Here is a 14,155-nt window from a genome sequence, read left to right on the forward strand (position 1 = left end):
TGTCAGACTAGGATAGCAAAGGTATGACCCGCCTTATTGTGCCTCTGATTGGCTTAACCTGATCTACCCTAACCAATCATCACTCCCCATGCCTAAAGCTAACCAACCCAAACAAAGAAGGCAAGCAGTGGTAGCCAATTAGAGGCAGAGTAGGGCGGGTCATTCCTTCGCCCTCCTAGGAAAAGACTTTACATTAATGATTGGTCGAAACGTGACGGTCTCTGACGTCACGTGATGTTGCCGGACGTGGCTCCTTCATTGGTGAATTGATCTGCATCATCATGATCGAGCTGTCTTTTGTGCAGCATCCCGACCCGAACCCGTTTAAAACGCAAACTAGAGTCCACAGACATGTAAATGACCTCGTTATGAACTCAGAGTCCGTGTGAAGGGAAGAGAAAGGGAGGAGTTAACGCCAGCTTTAACTGTGAACTGTCGCTGCACCCGCTCGCCGCCTCTCCTCCCCGGTTATCTCTGCTCTGTCGCCGCAATGGGCGGCTCTCTCCTCCCGATGCTCGTCGTCGTGCTGTCAGCCCGGTCGGCTGTCGGAGACCCGGCGGGATCCGCTCATGTCGACGGAGCTCCGCCTTCTAAAATAGGCAAGAAAAGAGTTAAAACATCAGAGCCTGCCGTTTAGCTTAGCTAACGTTAGCCTGCATTAAGAGGGCTAAGCTAACGTCAGTTTGAATGAGATATGATAATGTTCATTAAGCTAGCTAATTCTGGGGCATTGTGTTTTAATGAAAAGAGATTTAATTAGCAAATTCCCATGAAGTTATTGACGTTAGATACATGTATTTCTGTGGGAAGCTATATTTTGTTAGCTCTATTAGCTAAATTTAGTAAGATATCTAAGTTGGATGTGATGCTATTTATTTTTTTCCTTTTTATTAGACTTTACAAATGATGTCTTGCCTTATTTTTCCAAAGAGGGTATGTAGGTAATGAAGATAAAATAATAAGGCAGTCAGCTAGAGTTTAATGGTCCTGTGAGCCCTCCCTCTTTCCTCTCACTTTGTCACCTGACAACATTTGTGTGCACCTGATCACAGCACACCAACACACACCTACACATAGTGTTTGTGTTGTTTTTTGAGAATTACCTTTATTTAATTTCATGGTTTCCACCATGGGGGCTTGCTTACAATCTCTAACCAACATACATATATAAATAATAACATAAAATATAGAGCACAATACTTCATTCTTTCCAGATGAACTAATGCTTTTGGTGGATAAGCATCTCATATCTGTAAAACATCATGTTCCTGAGCAGTTAATCAGCTTGACAATCCAACATCTTTGAGAGCACAGAGAAAGTTTTAAACCATAGAAATGACTAACAGATATCAAGCTGTCTTATAAATGTTGTAGTGCAGAGGATTGTGTGCCAGATTTAATGTTTAAGGAGTGTGAAAAAAATAATCTTTGTAAATGCACATTGTGAGTTTGTTGGTGTTCTGGTCTCAGGGAGGGAGGACCAGCACACATTTTGGAGTATGACTGTGTTGTACGAGGCTGTGAGTGTTTTAACGATGGTCTGTCTTCAAACTCAATAGAGATAACGGATCTGATATCCAACACTCAGTTTCCTGTACTGCTCTGTGATACAGTTGCGTTTTCCTGTATACCATAGTTTATATTATCCAAAAATGGCATCAGGATCACATGAAACATTTATACTTTCACGAACCCAAGACTTAGAACTTAAGATAAGAGACATGTACTTTCATATTAAGGGTAGACCGATTATCGGCCTTGTCCAGAAAAAAAAAAGGAAGAATAAGAAGTTAAATATTCATAGTCGATGATTTCTGTATTGAAGGGTGCTGTAAATCTAAACCCTTCAATGGAAATTTCCAGTGGTGAAAATACTCCAATACCCAGAAGCCTCACATTAATATAAACAGTTCTGTATGTTTTAAGGTCATTTCACTTCCAAACCACACTCTGATTTCACTTTTTGGTTTCTGATCCTCTGTGCTCCAGCGGTGGTCGGGGCGGGGATAGGAGGCAGTGCCACGGCCCATTTCTTGCGGCAGCACTTTGGCCCGGAGGTCCAGGTGGACGTGTTTGAGAAGGGGGAGGTCGGAGGTCGTCTTGCCACCGTTACTGTCAATCACCATGACTACGAGTCTGGAGGTTCCATCATTCACTCCCTCAACCTCCACATGCAGGAGTTTGTCAAAGTGCTGGGTCAGTTTATACAGCAAACACACACACGTGTACATATCTACATATGATTATGGTGCATTTTAGCTAGATATTAAAGCTCAGACAGTTTCAGAGACAAAGAAGTTAGATTTTTATTTAAAAATGTGCTGATCTTTAGTCCTTTGATTTCCACAGAAAAAAATGAACTGGATAAGTGTTACATCATTACTGTTAGAGACATTACTTCAAAACATCCTCAATATGAAATTCCTCCCTGTGTGTATTTGTGTGAATGTTTGTCTTCTGTGTTGCGTGTGTCCACCCCTCAAGGTTTGAAGTATCGTCGCAGCGTGGCGGGTAAGACGGCTGTGTTTAACGGCGAGGAGGTGATTCTGGAGGAGACGGACTGGTATTTGCTGGACCTGTTCCGGCTGTGGTGGCGCTATGGCATCAGCTTCATACGCCTGCAGATGTGGGTGGAGGAAATCATGGAGAAATTCATGAGGTAAGCCAGAAATTTGAATGCCCAGTTTGTTGTTTAGTCTCATGCCAGCTGCTTGGCATGCTAGGTTATTGACAGGATGTTGCTGTGATGCACTGATTCATGCTCCTGAGTCAGCCTTTGTGGTAGATGTCTGACTCTGTGTTAGCGCGTGGAGGGGCCCCACTTCTACCTGTGCCTCGTCAAAATAATGTGTGACTGGTCTGCTTCATACTTTCTCCCACATGTTTTTGGCGTCACTGTTTTTGCACTAATCAGCACCTATAGTCCCTTGGCAGGTCACGGCAGATAATGTCATGGTCATGGTTTTTGTTTTAGTCATTTCCTGTTTTATTTTGTAGGTTCTCTCCTCATTTGTCATGTTTTGCTTTTCTTTCCCTTTCTTTGTCTTTTTCCTGCCCTTTTTTCCTGTTCACCTTTGTTTTATTTGTTCATTACATCCTTGCGTATTGAAGTTTGTGTTTTTCCTTCACTCATAGTTGGTTCGTCTGTTTCCCAGTTCTCTTTTGCTCCTTATGTTTTACCATGTGTGTCCTAGGTCTGTACTGGATTGTTTCGTTTTTGCTCTCTCGTATTCCTGTTTTGTTGCCAGCCCTTTGTTTTGTGGCTCTCAGCTTTATTTTAATAAAGCTCGCCTTTTGTTTTACAACTGCAACTGCAACTTGCATGTGGGTCCTTTTTGCTTAAAACATAACAGAGAAACAACACAATAACAAACAGTAAAGAGTAAAAACAACATACAAAGTTATACAAAAAAGAACATACAGGACACACTGTACAAAACTATGCACAAAAGCATGTCACAAATGTATGCTTGTTAATTATAATCAAGTCATGAAGACCATAAGATGGACTATCAATATCGGTGAAGAAAACAAAGAGCTGGTCTGAGAATGTCTCGGTATTTTTCACCTTTAATGATGCCAGACTGCATTACTGATCCAGCAAAGCCATTTCTGGTTCTTTTTGCCCCCACTAAGCTTTAAAAACAAAAACAAAACACTGCCTCCCAGCGTTGCAGTCAATGAGTAAAGCCTATGCTGAGCTATTTGTTATTTGGGAACGCCTGCAAGCATAATCTCTGCAAAACCTCGACTGAGCATTAGGTCGGTAAAAATACAGACAATCATCTGCCTGAAATTTTGAAGTGCTGCTGTAATGAAACATCAGCTGTCTTCATCTTCAGCAACAAAATTATACGAAAATAAGATTATATCTGGCCAACACATCTTTTCACAAATCTATTGCTGCAATCCTGTTTTTGTTTTTGCTTGAAACATGAACCAGGCTCAGATTTGCACTTTACACCTCCGCTATAGCCGTTCACTGAACCTCTATTTCCTCCCGCAGGAAGTGATTTATCTCTGTTTCACTTTCTTGCTTTCTCTCTAAATCAACAACAGTGAGCCTGTATATCCCTCCAGCAGTCTCTCTATCTTTTTTGTTTTGCACAAATAATCGCTAAAAAGTTTGAGACATTAAAACTTTCAGATGGGATGAGGAAAGCAGATTTATAGTGTACATCAATTTATAAATCTGTCTGCATTCTACAACAATAATTGACAATTAACCATTTTTGTGTGTTTTTGTGTGTGTGTAATATAGGATCTACAAGTACCAGGCTCACGGCTACGCTTTCAGCTCGGTGGAGGAGCTGCTGGACTCTCTGGGAGGGAGTGGCTTCATCAACATGACCCGGCGGCCACTATCTGATTCGCTGCTGGAGCTGGGCGTGTCGCAGCGCTTCATCGATGAGGTCATCGCGCCTGTCATGAGGGTCAACTACGGACAGAACGTCAGCATCCCCGCCTTTGTAGGTCAGATGAGTGTGAGCAGAAGAGGAGGGAGCGAGGACGCAATGAGGAGGAAAGAGATATTAGAAATTAGGGCCATTTATGAGCCGAACAGCTACGTCTGTGCCAATGTAGGTCATAAGAGAGGAAAGGAAGAGGAAGGAAAAGAAAAGAGATGTAGGAAGGGAGGAATGGGGTGTCGAGAATAGAAGGGAGGAAAGCAAGGTGAGAGGAGGGGGTGGCCTGTGGGAGCGAGAGAACAGGAAAGTGCGTGGGCAGCTGATAATTGGTTTATAGCACTTGGCTCTGTTGTGAGAATGTATGTGTCTTGCAGGCGCTGTGTCTTTAGCTGGTGCCCAGAACAACCTGTGGGCGGTGGAAGGCGGCAACAAGCTGGTGTGTTCTGGCCTGCTGAAGATGGCCAACGCTAACCTGCTGCAAGCACAAGTCAACTCCGTCTCCCCGGTCTACTCAGGTACTTAACGATGTCTGCTGAGTGGGATCATGTCAGAAGTCACAGTATTTAACAGACTGAGACATTTTGGATGTACGTCAGTGAAAAGTGGCACCACTGAGGGTCAACACAAATATGGAAGTAAAGAAAAGCCACGACTTTCACAGCAACTGCATTAGATTCAACTTTATTGTCACTGCACTTTTTTTCTATTTTTTTTAACCATCTACACTTCCTACATTTATTTCGTTACAGTTCCCCTCTTTTTTCCAGGAGATAATTTTAAAAAATGTCTTTCTTTGTGTCCTGCGACCTTGAATTTTGAGTGCTTCCCATTTCTGTCATCTCTGACATGTAACATCTAATACAGGCTTGATAATGCCCAAAGAATCTGTGAAATTCTCATGTTGCTGACGCTTATGACCGTCAGAACATTTTCTAATTTCCATTCAGGCTTCACTACTCAAATAACCCAAATGTTTAGTTTAAGCTTTGTTTCAATTAATTTGGAATTTTTGTTGACTGAAATCAACTAATCAACCTATCTGAGCAACGTGATTTGGTTTGGTTTTCGGTAGCAGTGTAAGTAAGTGCTGAGTAATGATTACATTTCACAATTGAGCCATCCAAAGTCCCGCCCCCGTCAGTTACTGTTGCTAGGTCAGACAAGCTTGTCAATATGATGGCAACACCTGTCCCATTTAGCCGGGTGCTGCAGTGTTTATTAGTTAGTTTAGATAGTTAGATAGTTTCTGGACATCAGGCAACATAGCTTCAAGAAGCCAGCAGCAGCACGATGTTAGCCATCTTGTTAATGTGTGTTTTCTTTTTAACACAGACAAACCTAGCACACAGCACATGTAAGTTTCAGTTCAGTTCAGTGGCCAATAGGACTCAAATCTTTATTCAATATTAAAATGATGGTTACTGTTCAGTATCACCTCCTTTGCAGTTTCATTTAGTTCTTGACGTAGAAAAGATTGTTGTTTATTTTTTCGCATTTCCATTGATAACCAGCAAACCAGTGAGACATTACAGCAGCACTACAATGAAGTCTGATACGATAAAAAATAGGCAATCTAAAACTCAGTGATCCCGTTTACGTTTACAGGACATCTAAAGGTTTTACATCCTTAGACCAGAATACAAAGCAGACACAGAACAAGTTCATTCAACCGAAAAAGGGTTCATCAAGGACATAATTAATCAGTCAAACTCTAATAATGCATTCAGGATGTCAGACCGATCTTATATCATAGTATGAGAGTATATAAGTAAGGATTCTTTCCTCTAAACTATGATGTGTGTGAATTACGTTGGCTTAGATATGAAAAACCATGTTTCATATGTACTTGATGGCTCTGTATCTTCTTGCATGCTCATACCATCATTTACAATCTGTGTAGAACAGATTTTCTTTTCCTTTTGTTCTGCCATAGATATGCAGTCTATCATTCCAGTGCATCAACACTTGCCTGTTGGCAGGAACATCTTGAGACATGAGAAATGTGCTGGATGATTCCTGATAATATCTGCCAGTATATACCAGTGGACTGATATAGATGAATTTTGTGTCTGAATCATGTCGTTAAGTGTTGATTTTGTGTATTTTCCCCATAGCTGAGGCGCCCCAGTACCAGCTGAGCTACACCACAGCAGCCGGGATCGGATCAGAGCTATATGACATTGTCGTGTTGGCGACGCCGCTCCAGGAAAGTGTCATGTCCGGAGTCCAGTTCCAAGGTTTCACCCCTCCCTTTGACCAGCTCACCGGCACCTATCACAGCACTGTAGCAACCATTGTCCATGGTTACCTCAACACCTCTTTCTTTGGATTCCCGGACCCCCGCCTGTTCCCCTTCGCCAGCGTCTTGACAACTGAGACGCCCGATGTGTTTTTCAACAGCGTAGCGAGTGTTTGTCCCGTCAACATCTCGGCAGGCTTCCGGCGTAAGCAGCCACAAGAGGCTGGAGTCTATAAAGTGTTCTCATCACAACCTCTGGAAAAGGCTCAACTTAAAACGCTCTTCAGGTCAGTCACTTCCTGTCTGTCTGTCATTGTCATTAATGCATAATTCTTCTATTTTGTTAAATATTTATCATCAAAATTATGTATAACAAGAGTCTACAGCCATTCTAGCATCTCTTGGTGCTTTGAGCTAAATGTAAATGTGCTAACATGTTGGTGTTTAGAAAGTAATAATGTAAAAAGTGGTAATGGTTACCATGTTCCCAGACACACCCAACTGACATCAGAGAACTAGTGGCAATGAAGGCAAACTGTTGCCTCACGTCGTCTGTGTCTCGGCCAAAAAGCTGCACTTGAACACGCAGCAAAGACTACTTCCGGCCAACTAGCTCTTAGGTGTTACACTTATGTGAGAGGAAACACCTCTTCATGCTACCAGGTAGCGATAGTCTGTGCTCGGCCTCCAAAGAGGGAAACCACAAGACTATGGATTCTTTACACCACTCTTGCTAATATCGCTACCTTTAGTCGAGAATATGTCTGATAAAAAGTTGCAGATGGCACTGGATGCGTAAAAAGAGGACAAAACGCGCTAAATGGGTGAAAATTATCCATACTACTGCAACAGGCTCCGGGGGCTTTTCCTTTCTTTTTCCGTTTTTTTTCTCATACACTGATTCACTTAGCTGAACAGCCAATGAGAGTGATTTCTCTCTTAGTTTTAGTGTGTAGCATTCTAACATTTGGTAATTAGCTCAGAACACAATGGCTGATGGGAATGTCTTTAGTTTTCGAGGCATTCGGTCAAAAACAAAATTATTGGACCAAGGAAATTTTGATGGTGACGCCAGATGAGAAGTAAAGATCACCAAAATTGTTTTTCAAAAGAGTAAAACAACTGTCCTCGTTTACTCCTCCTCTCAATCTTAGGTCATACTACTCAGTGCAGGTGACGGAGTGGCAGGCCTACCCCTCTTACGGCAGCACCCTAGGACTGCCACCTGTGGAGCTCCACCCCAATCTTTACTACCTCAACGGCATCGAGTTGGCCGGTAGCGCCATGGAGATGAGCTCAGTGGCGGCCAAGAACATTGCCCTGTTGGCTTACCACCGCTGGAACAGACAGACGGACATGGTGGACCAGAGAGACCTGATGCACAGGATCAAGACTGAACTATGACCTGGCCACAACATGCTTCAGCAAAGTTACTCCCAAACGTCTATATGTAGGGAAGCAGAGAGAGGGCTTCTGGGTAATTGTAGCTCTTATGTGCACACATCTAAAGTCTTCGAGGAAATCTCCTGCTGGATTTTCAGGCAGAAAATGTCTTTATTAGGGTACTAAAATTTACAGTTTGACTTGTGAGAAGTCTCCAGTATATTTGAAAACACATCCAAAACAATATAATGCAATGATAAATAACCAAGCATACACTGTCAAACTGAAAAACAAGTAGGTATCAAAGTCAACTCAAGTCTTAAACTCTAAAACACTGCTGTCCACATGCCAGTTTGATTTCGCTGATTGCTTCGTTTTCTGTGCCAGCGAATTTACAGATATATGAAACATTTTGCAGTATCGAGGTGAGGATTGATTGCTAATGCTAATTAGTAGATTCCTCCAAAACAATTCAGCTGCAGGCAGCTTTTCTTTGCCAAGAAAACAGGCAGAGAAACATAGATAACACCAGCGAATATTTAATCTCAGTAGAACGTGAATTCACTGGGTTTTTTTTAGCTGCTGTTGGTGTGAATGAACATCAGTTATTATGAGTGCCAGTCTTAGATCACTTGTACTCGTCTGTGTAAATAAATGATCCTGCAAAGAAGTCAAGAAACACTCGAGAACCAGGAATGAGAGCATGACGAGACAGTTGAAATGCTGTGAGATACGATACAGATCAGTGCAGTAACTCTGCCTTTAGGTACATACACCAGCACTCAGTCATATAATCAAAAACAACTGCAGCACTGCTATTACCACCTATAAATTTTAAAGACTGTTAATGGATTCGCTGTTGGCGTGAACTGTACCGAGGAGATCTCATTTGTAAATTAAAATCATTATTCAGTGACTCATGCTAGTGGCCACTGGTGCTATGCTCTGTTGCCCCTTTCATCAGACTGTTTCATTATCTCTCCCCTTCCTGCTGCTTTTGTTGCATAATCCAGCGGAAAGAATTTTTTTCGGGGAATGGAGCCAACAAGCTTTCACACTGGACCAAATAAAAGCAGAGGACAGATCCATGGAGCTGCTGCTGCTGCTGCTGCTGCTGCTTCTGCTGCTGCTGCTGCTGCTGCTGCCTCTGCTGCTGCCTCGGCTGCTGCTGGTGATGACACAAAAGCCTTGTGTAGATCCTGCTTTTTTAATAAGCATTGTAATCTTAAAAAAACACACACACACGGAGAGTTGGATTCGGACTCTTCCAGAAATGGCAAGTGCTAAAAAAGATGTGATGATGTGCCATGAAGCCACTGACTGTTGATTATCCTCATTAGACTTTGAGAAAGCCTTGTTTTATTTAGCACTAATTTAAAACACTGGATTTTTGCATTTAAAAAAAACTTTATTTAACTGTTGTCAAATGAAAACCTTGTGACTCCAAAGGGCTTCAGTTGATGGATAATGTGATTGTGTCATGTGAGAAAGGCCACAACCCTTTAATCTGATGAAATTGTCTCAATGGAGGTGAAATGAAGGCTGTTTATCTTCGGTTCTGAACAGCTGACTTTTTTTTTAAATTCAAGGTTTTAAGCAGCAGCTTCTGTGTGTAGAGCAGTCGAATAGTTCTAGCAGCTGGACATTTATGATATGCTGTAAAGTGATTCAATGGTCCATTTACTAGCTTTTCAGTTGTCTTTTCTGGATGGATTTACTCTTTTGACATGATGTCACCCATAGCACCTTCTGCGTTTGAGTCATCTGTGTAGGCGTAAAGGTTAAGCATGATGAAAACAGTGCCATGCGGTTGAAAGTTACGGAAAAGCCTAGTTAGTGCACCTTGAGCAGAGAATTTTTTCCATGTTCATGTTCGACTTCTGAAAACAAAATTCTGAAGGTGGATTTAGTCAGTTCAGCAGATCTGTCTGCGTGGGAACTGAGCTGGCTGAACCCACTGATGAAGACTGTTCTGTAGTTGAAAGCTCTGGGCACAAACCTAATAAATGGACATTGAGATGGTGTTGTTCAGTCAAGCTACTATTTCCAAGGTCAGAACGAACTTTTCATGCTTGATCTTGTGGATACTTTTAATCATTAAAAATGATGATTGAGAAGTTTAGTTGTAAAAAGATAAGAGACAATTGGTTTAAATGACACCAATTAAAGGTACAGCCTGCATATTTTTTAACAGGTGGACAAAGTATTTAGATACTTTACCTAAGTAAAAGTATATACCAGTGTAAAAATACTATATTACAAGTAAAATAATCCTACTAAAGTAAATGTACAGAAGTATTGTCAGCAAAATAAAACCAAGTACTTGTTCTGCAGTTCATTCTTGACCTCAGCAATAGTAGTTTGACAAATAATCTTAACACAACTTACTAGCTTCATGCAGAGCATCTCTGAGTCCTTATGGTCAGTCTTTAGCTGTCAAACTGTAAGTAGACATTGAGTTAAAATTCCATGTGACTGGCAACATGTAACCACTGTCGCTCTGCAAGCATAATACAGCGTGTGTCAACATATTTCATCTGCCTGATAAACACAATAATGCAGCTGTTTATAATGCATGATGTCCATTATCCTGACTGTTACTACAATAAAAGCTTTGGATGGTTTGCCATGAATTTTTATTTTTGAAAAGGCGGAAAAAGTCTGTCAGTCGGCCTCTGATTTACCCCGGGTATTCAGGCTTTATTTCCTGTTTATCAATAATTTCACAGAAGAAAATGTACTGCCTCTGAGTACAGGAGAAAATTTATTTTCTTGCTTGATTTCGTTCTGCTTGTGTTCATTCATTTGAAGTTCAATTTTCTTTCACTGGACTGGGAAGAAAAGGGAAGGTTATGAAGTAATATGTCACAAACAGGACGCTAATGTTGGTTGTTGACTTCCCATAAACTCCTGCCACAGTTGTTCCAATGGATGATTTAAAAAAATCTTGGTTTGCAGATGTATAAATCAATTCCATGCAGTCAAACTGAAAACAAGCTGTAGCTTTGTCACTGTGATGGCTCCAGTTATGAAAATCCCAAATCATTCTCAAGCCTTTTCATGTCTATGGTGTTCAATGGACCATGGACTCCCACTTTCTCAGATTTAAGACTGTGGATTGTTGAATCATTAAATGATTGAAATGCTGTGAAATATATTGTGTTATTTCCAGGGGACTTTTCCTGGAAAGCCTTTTTTAATAATCAGGATTGTAAAACTTTCAAGGCAATGACTTCAATCAGGAGTCCTGCAACATAGCACATCCTCTTCAGTCTGTTTGCTATGATGCATAATGGGCCCTGTGTCTTCTCCTTCTTGGCTTCCGAGCAGCAAGAACACAATCACAGTGCTCATAATGGATTCAAAGGGACTCACACATGTGACTCAATTTGATGCAATATGGGTCATGTATGCTGCTTTTACTACAGTTACCCAAGGCAAACTGTTAAAAATTAAGGGAAACTTTGGGGAGATTTTAAGCCTTTTATACAAATCAGGCTTAATGAATTATCTGGATAACTCAATAAACTGCCTCCTGAAACAAGATCATAGAACATCAGAACCAAAGACATCATTTAAAAGAGAAAATTAAACTCAGTTTACTCGTCACAAGGTGTTCTCAACCGCTGAAAAATAGTTAAAGTCTTCTGTGGCTAAAATCTGAGAATACAACCATGATGATATCTGATAAAAAAACTAAATTCAAAGGCACATTTACTAGCTTTCAGAGCTTTCAGCCGCATCTCACGGTCTTAATTCAGTAAATGGACAAGGCTCAAGATCAAGTTGTCCAATCATATCTGACACCGAAGACAATCTCACAATCACATGACCAAAGCTCTGAGTTTAGGTGGCCCAAAGCCAGGTCCATTCACTGAATGAAGACCATGTAAAGTGGTTGAAAGCTTATCTTGGATTATTTTGGTGTATAAACTGTTCCCAAAGGTGAAAAATAGGATATATTTGGAGGTTTGTAATGCAAACTGTGTTCATAAGATGTGGGTATTTACAAGACAGAGAGGGTCTGATGAAAGAGGCTAATGATTGTAGGAAATGTAGATTGTTTGAAGCATGACTCAGCATAGAGTGTAAACATCAAGATATCTCTGGTTTAAATCTCTCAAGTCCCTAGTTATTTATAGAAGAGCAGAACTAAACCAGAGTTCCTAATTTTCTCAGAACTGGTAGTATTTGCACTTTCACTCCAAATGTTGAGGACATCACATAACTCAGAATGAAAACTAAACAATATCTGCAGAAAACCAGTAGGAAGTGCTGATAGGGGTGGGCCATACCACAAAATTTGATTTCAGTCTTATACCAAGTAATACCAGGGCCATGATCGCTGATATCAATACTGATATCTGTACTTATTCATTGTTAAAAGCAGGTAATGTATCATGGAAAAGAAAGAAATATGTCTTTAATTATGAGGTGAATGCATTATTAAGAAGCTACTTCTGATGATTAAACCCAAGAGGTGATAATGCAAAGAACACTAAATGAAACTGATAAATCTAGACGTTAATTAAGGTACAAGGTAATTTATTTGTCATTATACAATACAGGGTTGCATAAGAAAATGGAAGTTCATGAACTCCTTAGCTACATATATTACAGAACATATACAGTATGCAGTTATTTATATACAAATATACATAAACACATAGTGCATGTTACAATTTTGGACCCCCTCATTTGCCTCGTGAGTTAACTATCAAAATATGCATCTTTTAAATTATGTAATGTATATTTTTCATAATAATTCAAGTGGAATAAAAGTCACTTTTGACCGTCTGTCACTGTGTCACCCAAGATTGATGAAAGAATTTTTTGGGCACCACTGTTTACACTTTGTTAAATTGACTAAATTATAGGTCAGACGAAAAAGAAAGCATTGAAAGTCAGCTAAAAGACTCCAGAGGATGAACACACAACACATCATCTTGCATTATCTGCATAAAAGTCACTTTAAAAAATTGATTTTTAGTAATAACACTATTAAATGTAAAAACCACAAGAGGCTCTGGGGATGCAAATTCACTGGAAGTCTCATTTCACTAGAAGCGCACAAAATCCCCACAACTCACACACACACACACACACACACGCACACATGCACGCACACACGCACACACACACACACTCCATATTTCAGTCCATTCTCTTCTATCTGATCCACTTCCTTCCTCGCCAGCCTGGCAGAGCTCTCCACAGGCTGTTTGATGTGTGTGTGATCTGTGTCCTCAAACACTGTTAGATCAACGCTGCAGGGCCTGCAGGACTGCTGTGTGAGAGACAGACAGGCAGACAGACAGACAGACAGACTGACAGACAGACAGACAGACCATGTGTCAGCTGCAGGATGGAGGTCATAGGTTACTCTGAAAGTTGCATCTTATGATGTTATTTTGTTCTCTGCTGAGGCTGTTTTGGCCTGAAACAAGGCAGCATTCAGCCTCAGTACTCTGTTAACCTTCCAAGTATTTCTCTTGAGTAATACTGAAACTGAAAGAGAAAAGATGTCTTTCTTTTTGACTTTCTTTTCTCTAAAAGCTTAAACTCCGACCACAACTATATTTCTCAGATAATTCATGTATGTTTTTATTATTTTGTTTGTTGTCTGTCTCATCTTATGTTGTCACAATTGATAATCATCATGACTGGAGTTTCTCTTTCCAGTGAAAGGGGGGTGGGAGCTGCCTGGAACAGCTGCTTTTACGCCTCTCTGGAGAATTTGGACTGAGCTCAATGGAGACTTTTACTATGTAGGTCAATTTGTGGGAATCAGGCTGTTGATTGCTCTTAACTTATCTTTTCACAGTTTTCCACTGGTAGAACTGAGTGTTATGTGTAACCAATGAATGCAACCATTGATGTTGTCATATGTTTACTGTTATATATTTATGAATGTCCTCGCAAAGTTGCTAAAACAAGTGGGGATATGTTCTTGATAATCTATTTGACCCCTCAGGTGAGCTGAGACAGGTTTACTCAGTGTTTCCAGGATTAAAGTCAAGAAAGGTGAAGCAAGTTTTAGTTTCTATAAACATTCCTGAATACCTGAGGTCCACTTAAACTGTCAGCTCTAAATGTGGGCTTTAAAGGTCCAGTTAAGATAGAT

At 40.7% G+C, this 14,155-nt stretch overlaps 1 protein-coding gene across 1 annotated transcript; it reads left to right on the forward strand.

The window, feature by feature from the left end:
• The first annotated feature begins 264 nt into the window (after positions 1–264).
• pcyox1l (prenylcysteine oxidase 1 like) lies at positions 265–10,655 on the forward strand. The gene is made up of 7 exons (XM_073478768.1): positions 265–599; positions 1,990–2,196; positions 2,485–2,659; positions 4,262–4,473; positions 4,784–4,924; positions 6,524–6,935; positions 7,803–10,655. Exons 1-7 carry the CDS (start codon positions 491–493, stop codon positions 8,050–8,052), a joined length of 1,506 nt encoding a protein of 501 aa, XP_073334869.1. The 5' UTR covers positions 265–490; the 3' UTR covers positions 8,053–10,655.
• Positions 10,656–14,155: the final 3,500 nt, after the last annotated feature.

This window comes from Pagrus major, chromosome 13, assembly GCF_040436345.1.
Source record: "Pagrus major chromosome 13, Pma_NU_1.0".
Taxonomy (NCBI): domain Eukaryota; kingdom Metazoa; phylum Chordata; class Actinopteri; order Spariformes; family Sparidae; genus Pagrus; species Pagrus major.

Coding starts and splice junctions, on each gene's coding strand:
- pcyox1l (XM_073478768.1), top strand. CDS start 491: ATGGGCGGCTCTCTCCTCCCGATGCTCGTCGTCGTGCTGTCAGCCCGG. Junction 4,474..4,783: donor CAGCATCCCCGCCTTTGTAG/GTCAGATGAGTG, acceptor TGTGTCTTGCAG/GCGCTGTGTCTTTAGCTGGT. Junction 6,936..7,802: donor CAACTTAAAACGCTCTTCAG/GTCAGTCACTTC, acceptor TCTCAATCTTAG/GTCATACTACTCAGTGCAGG.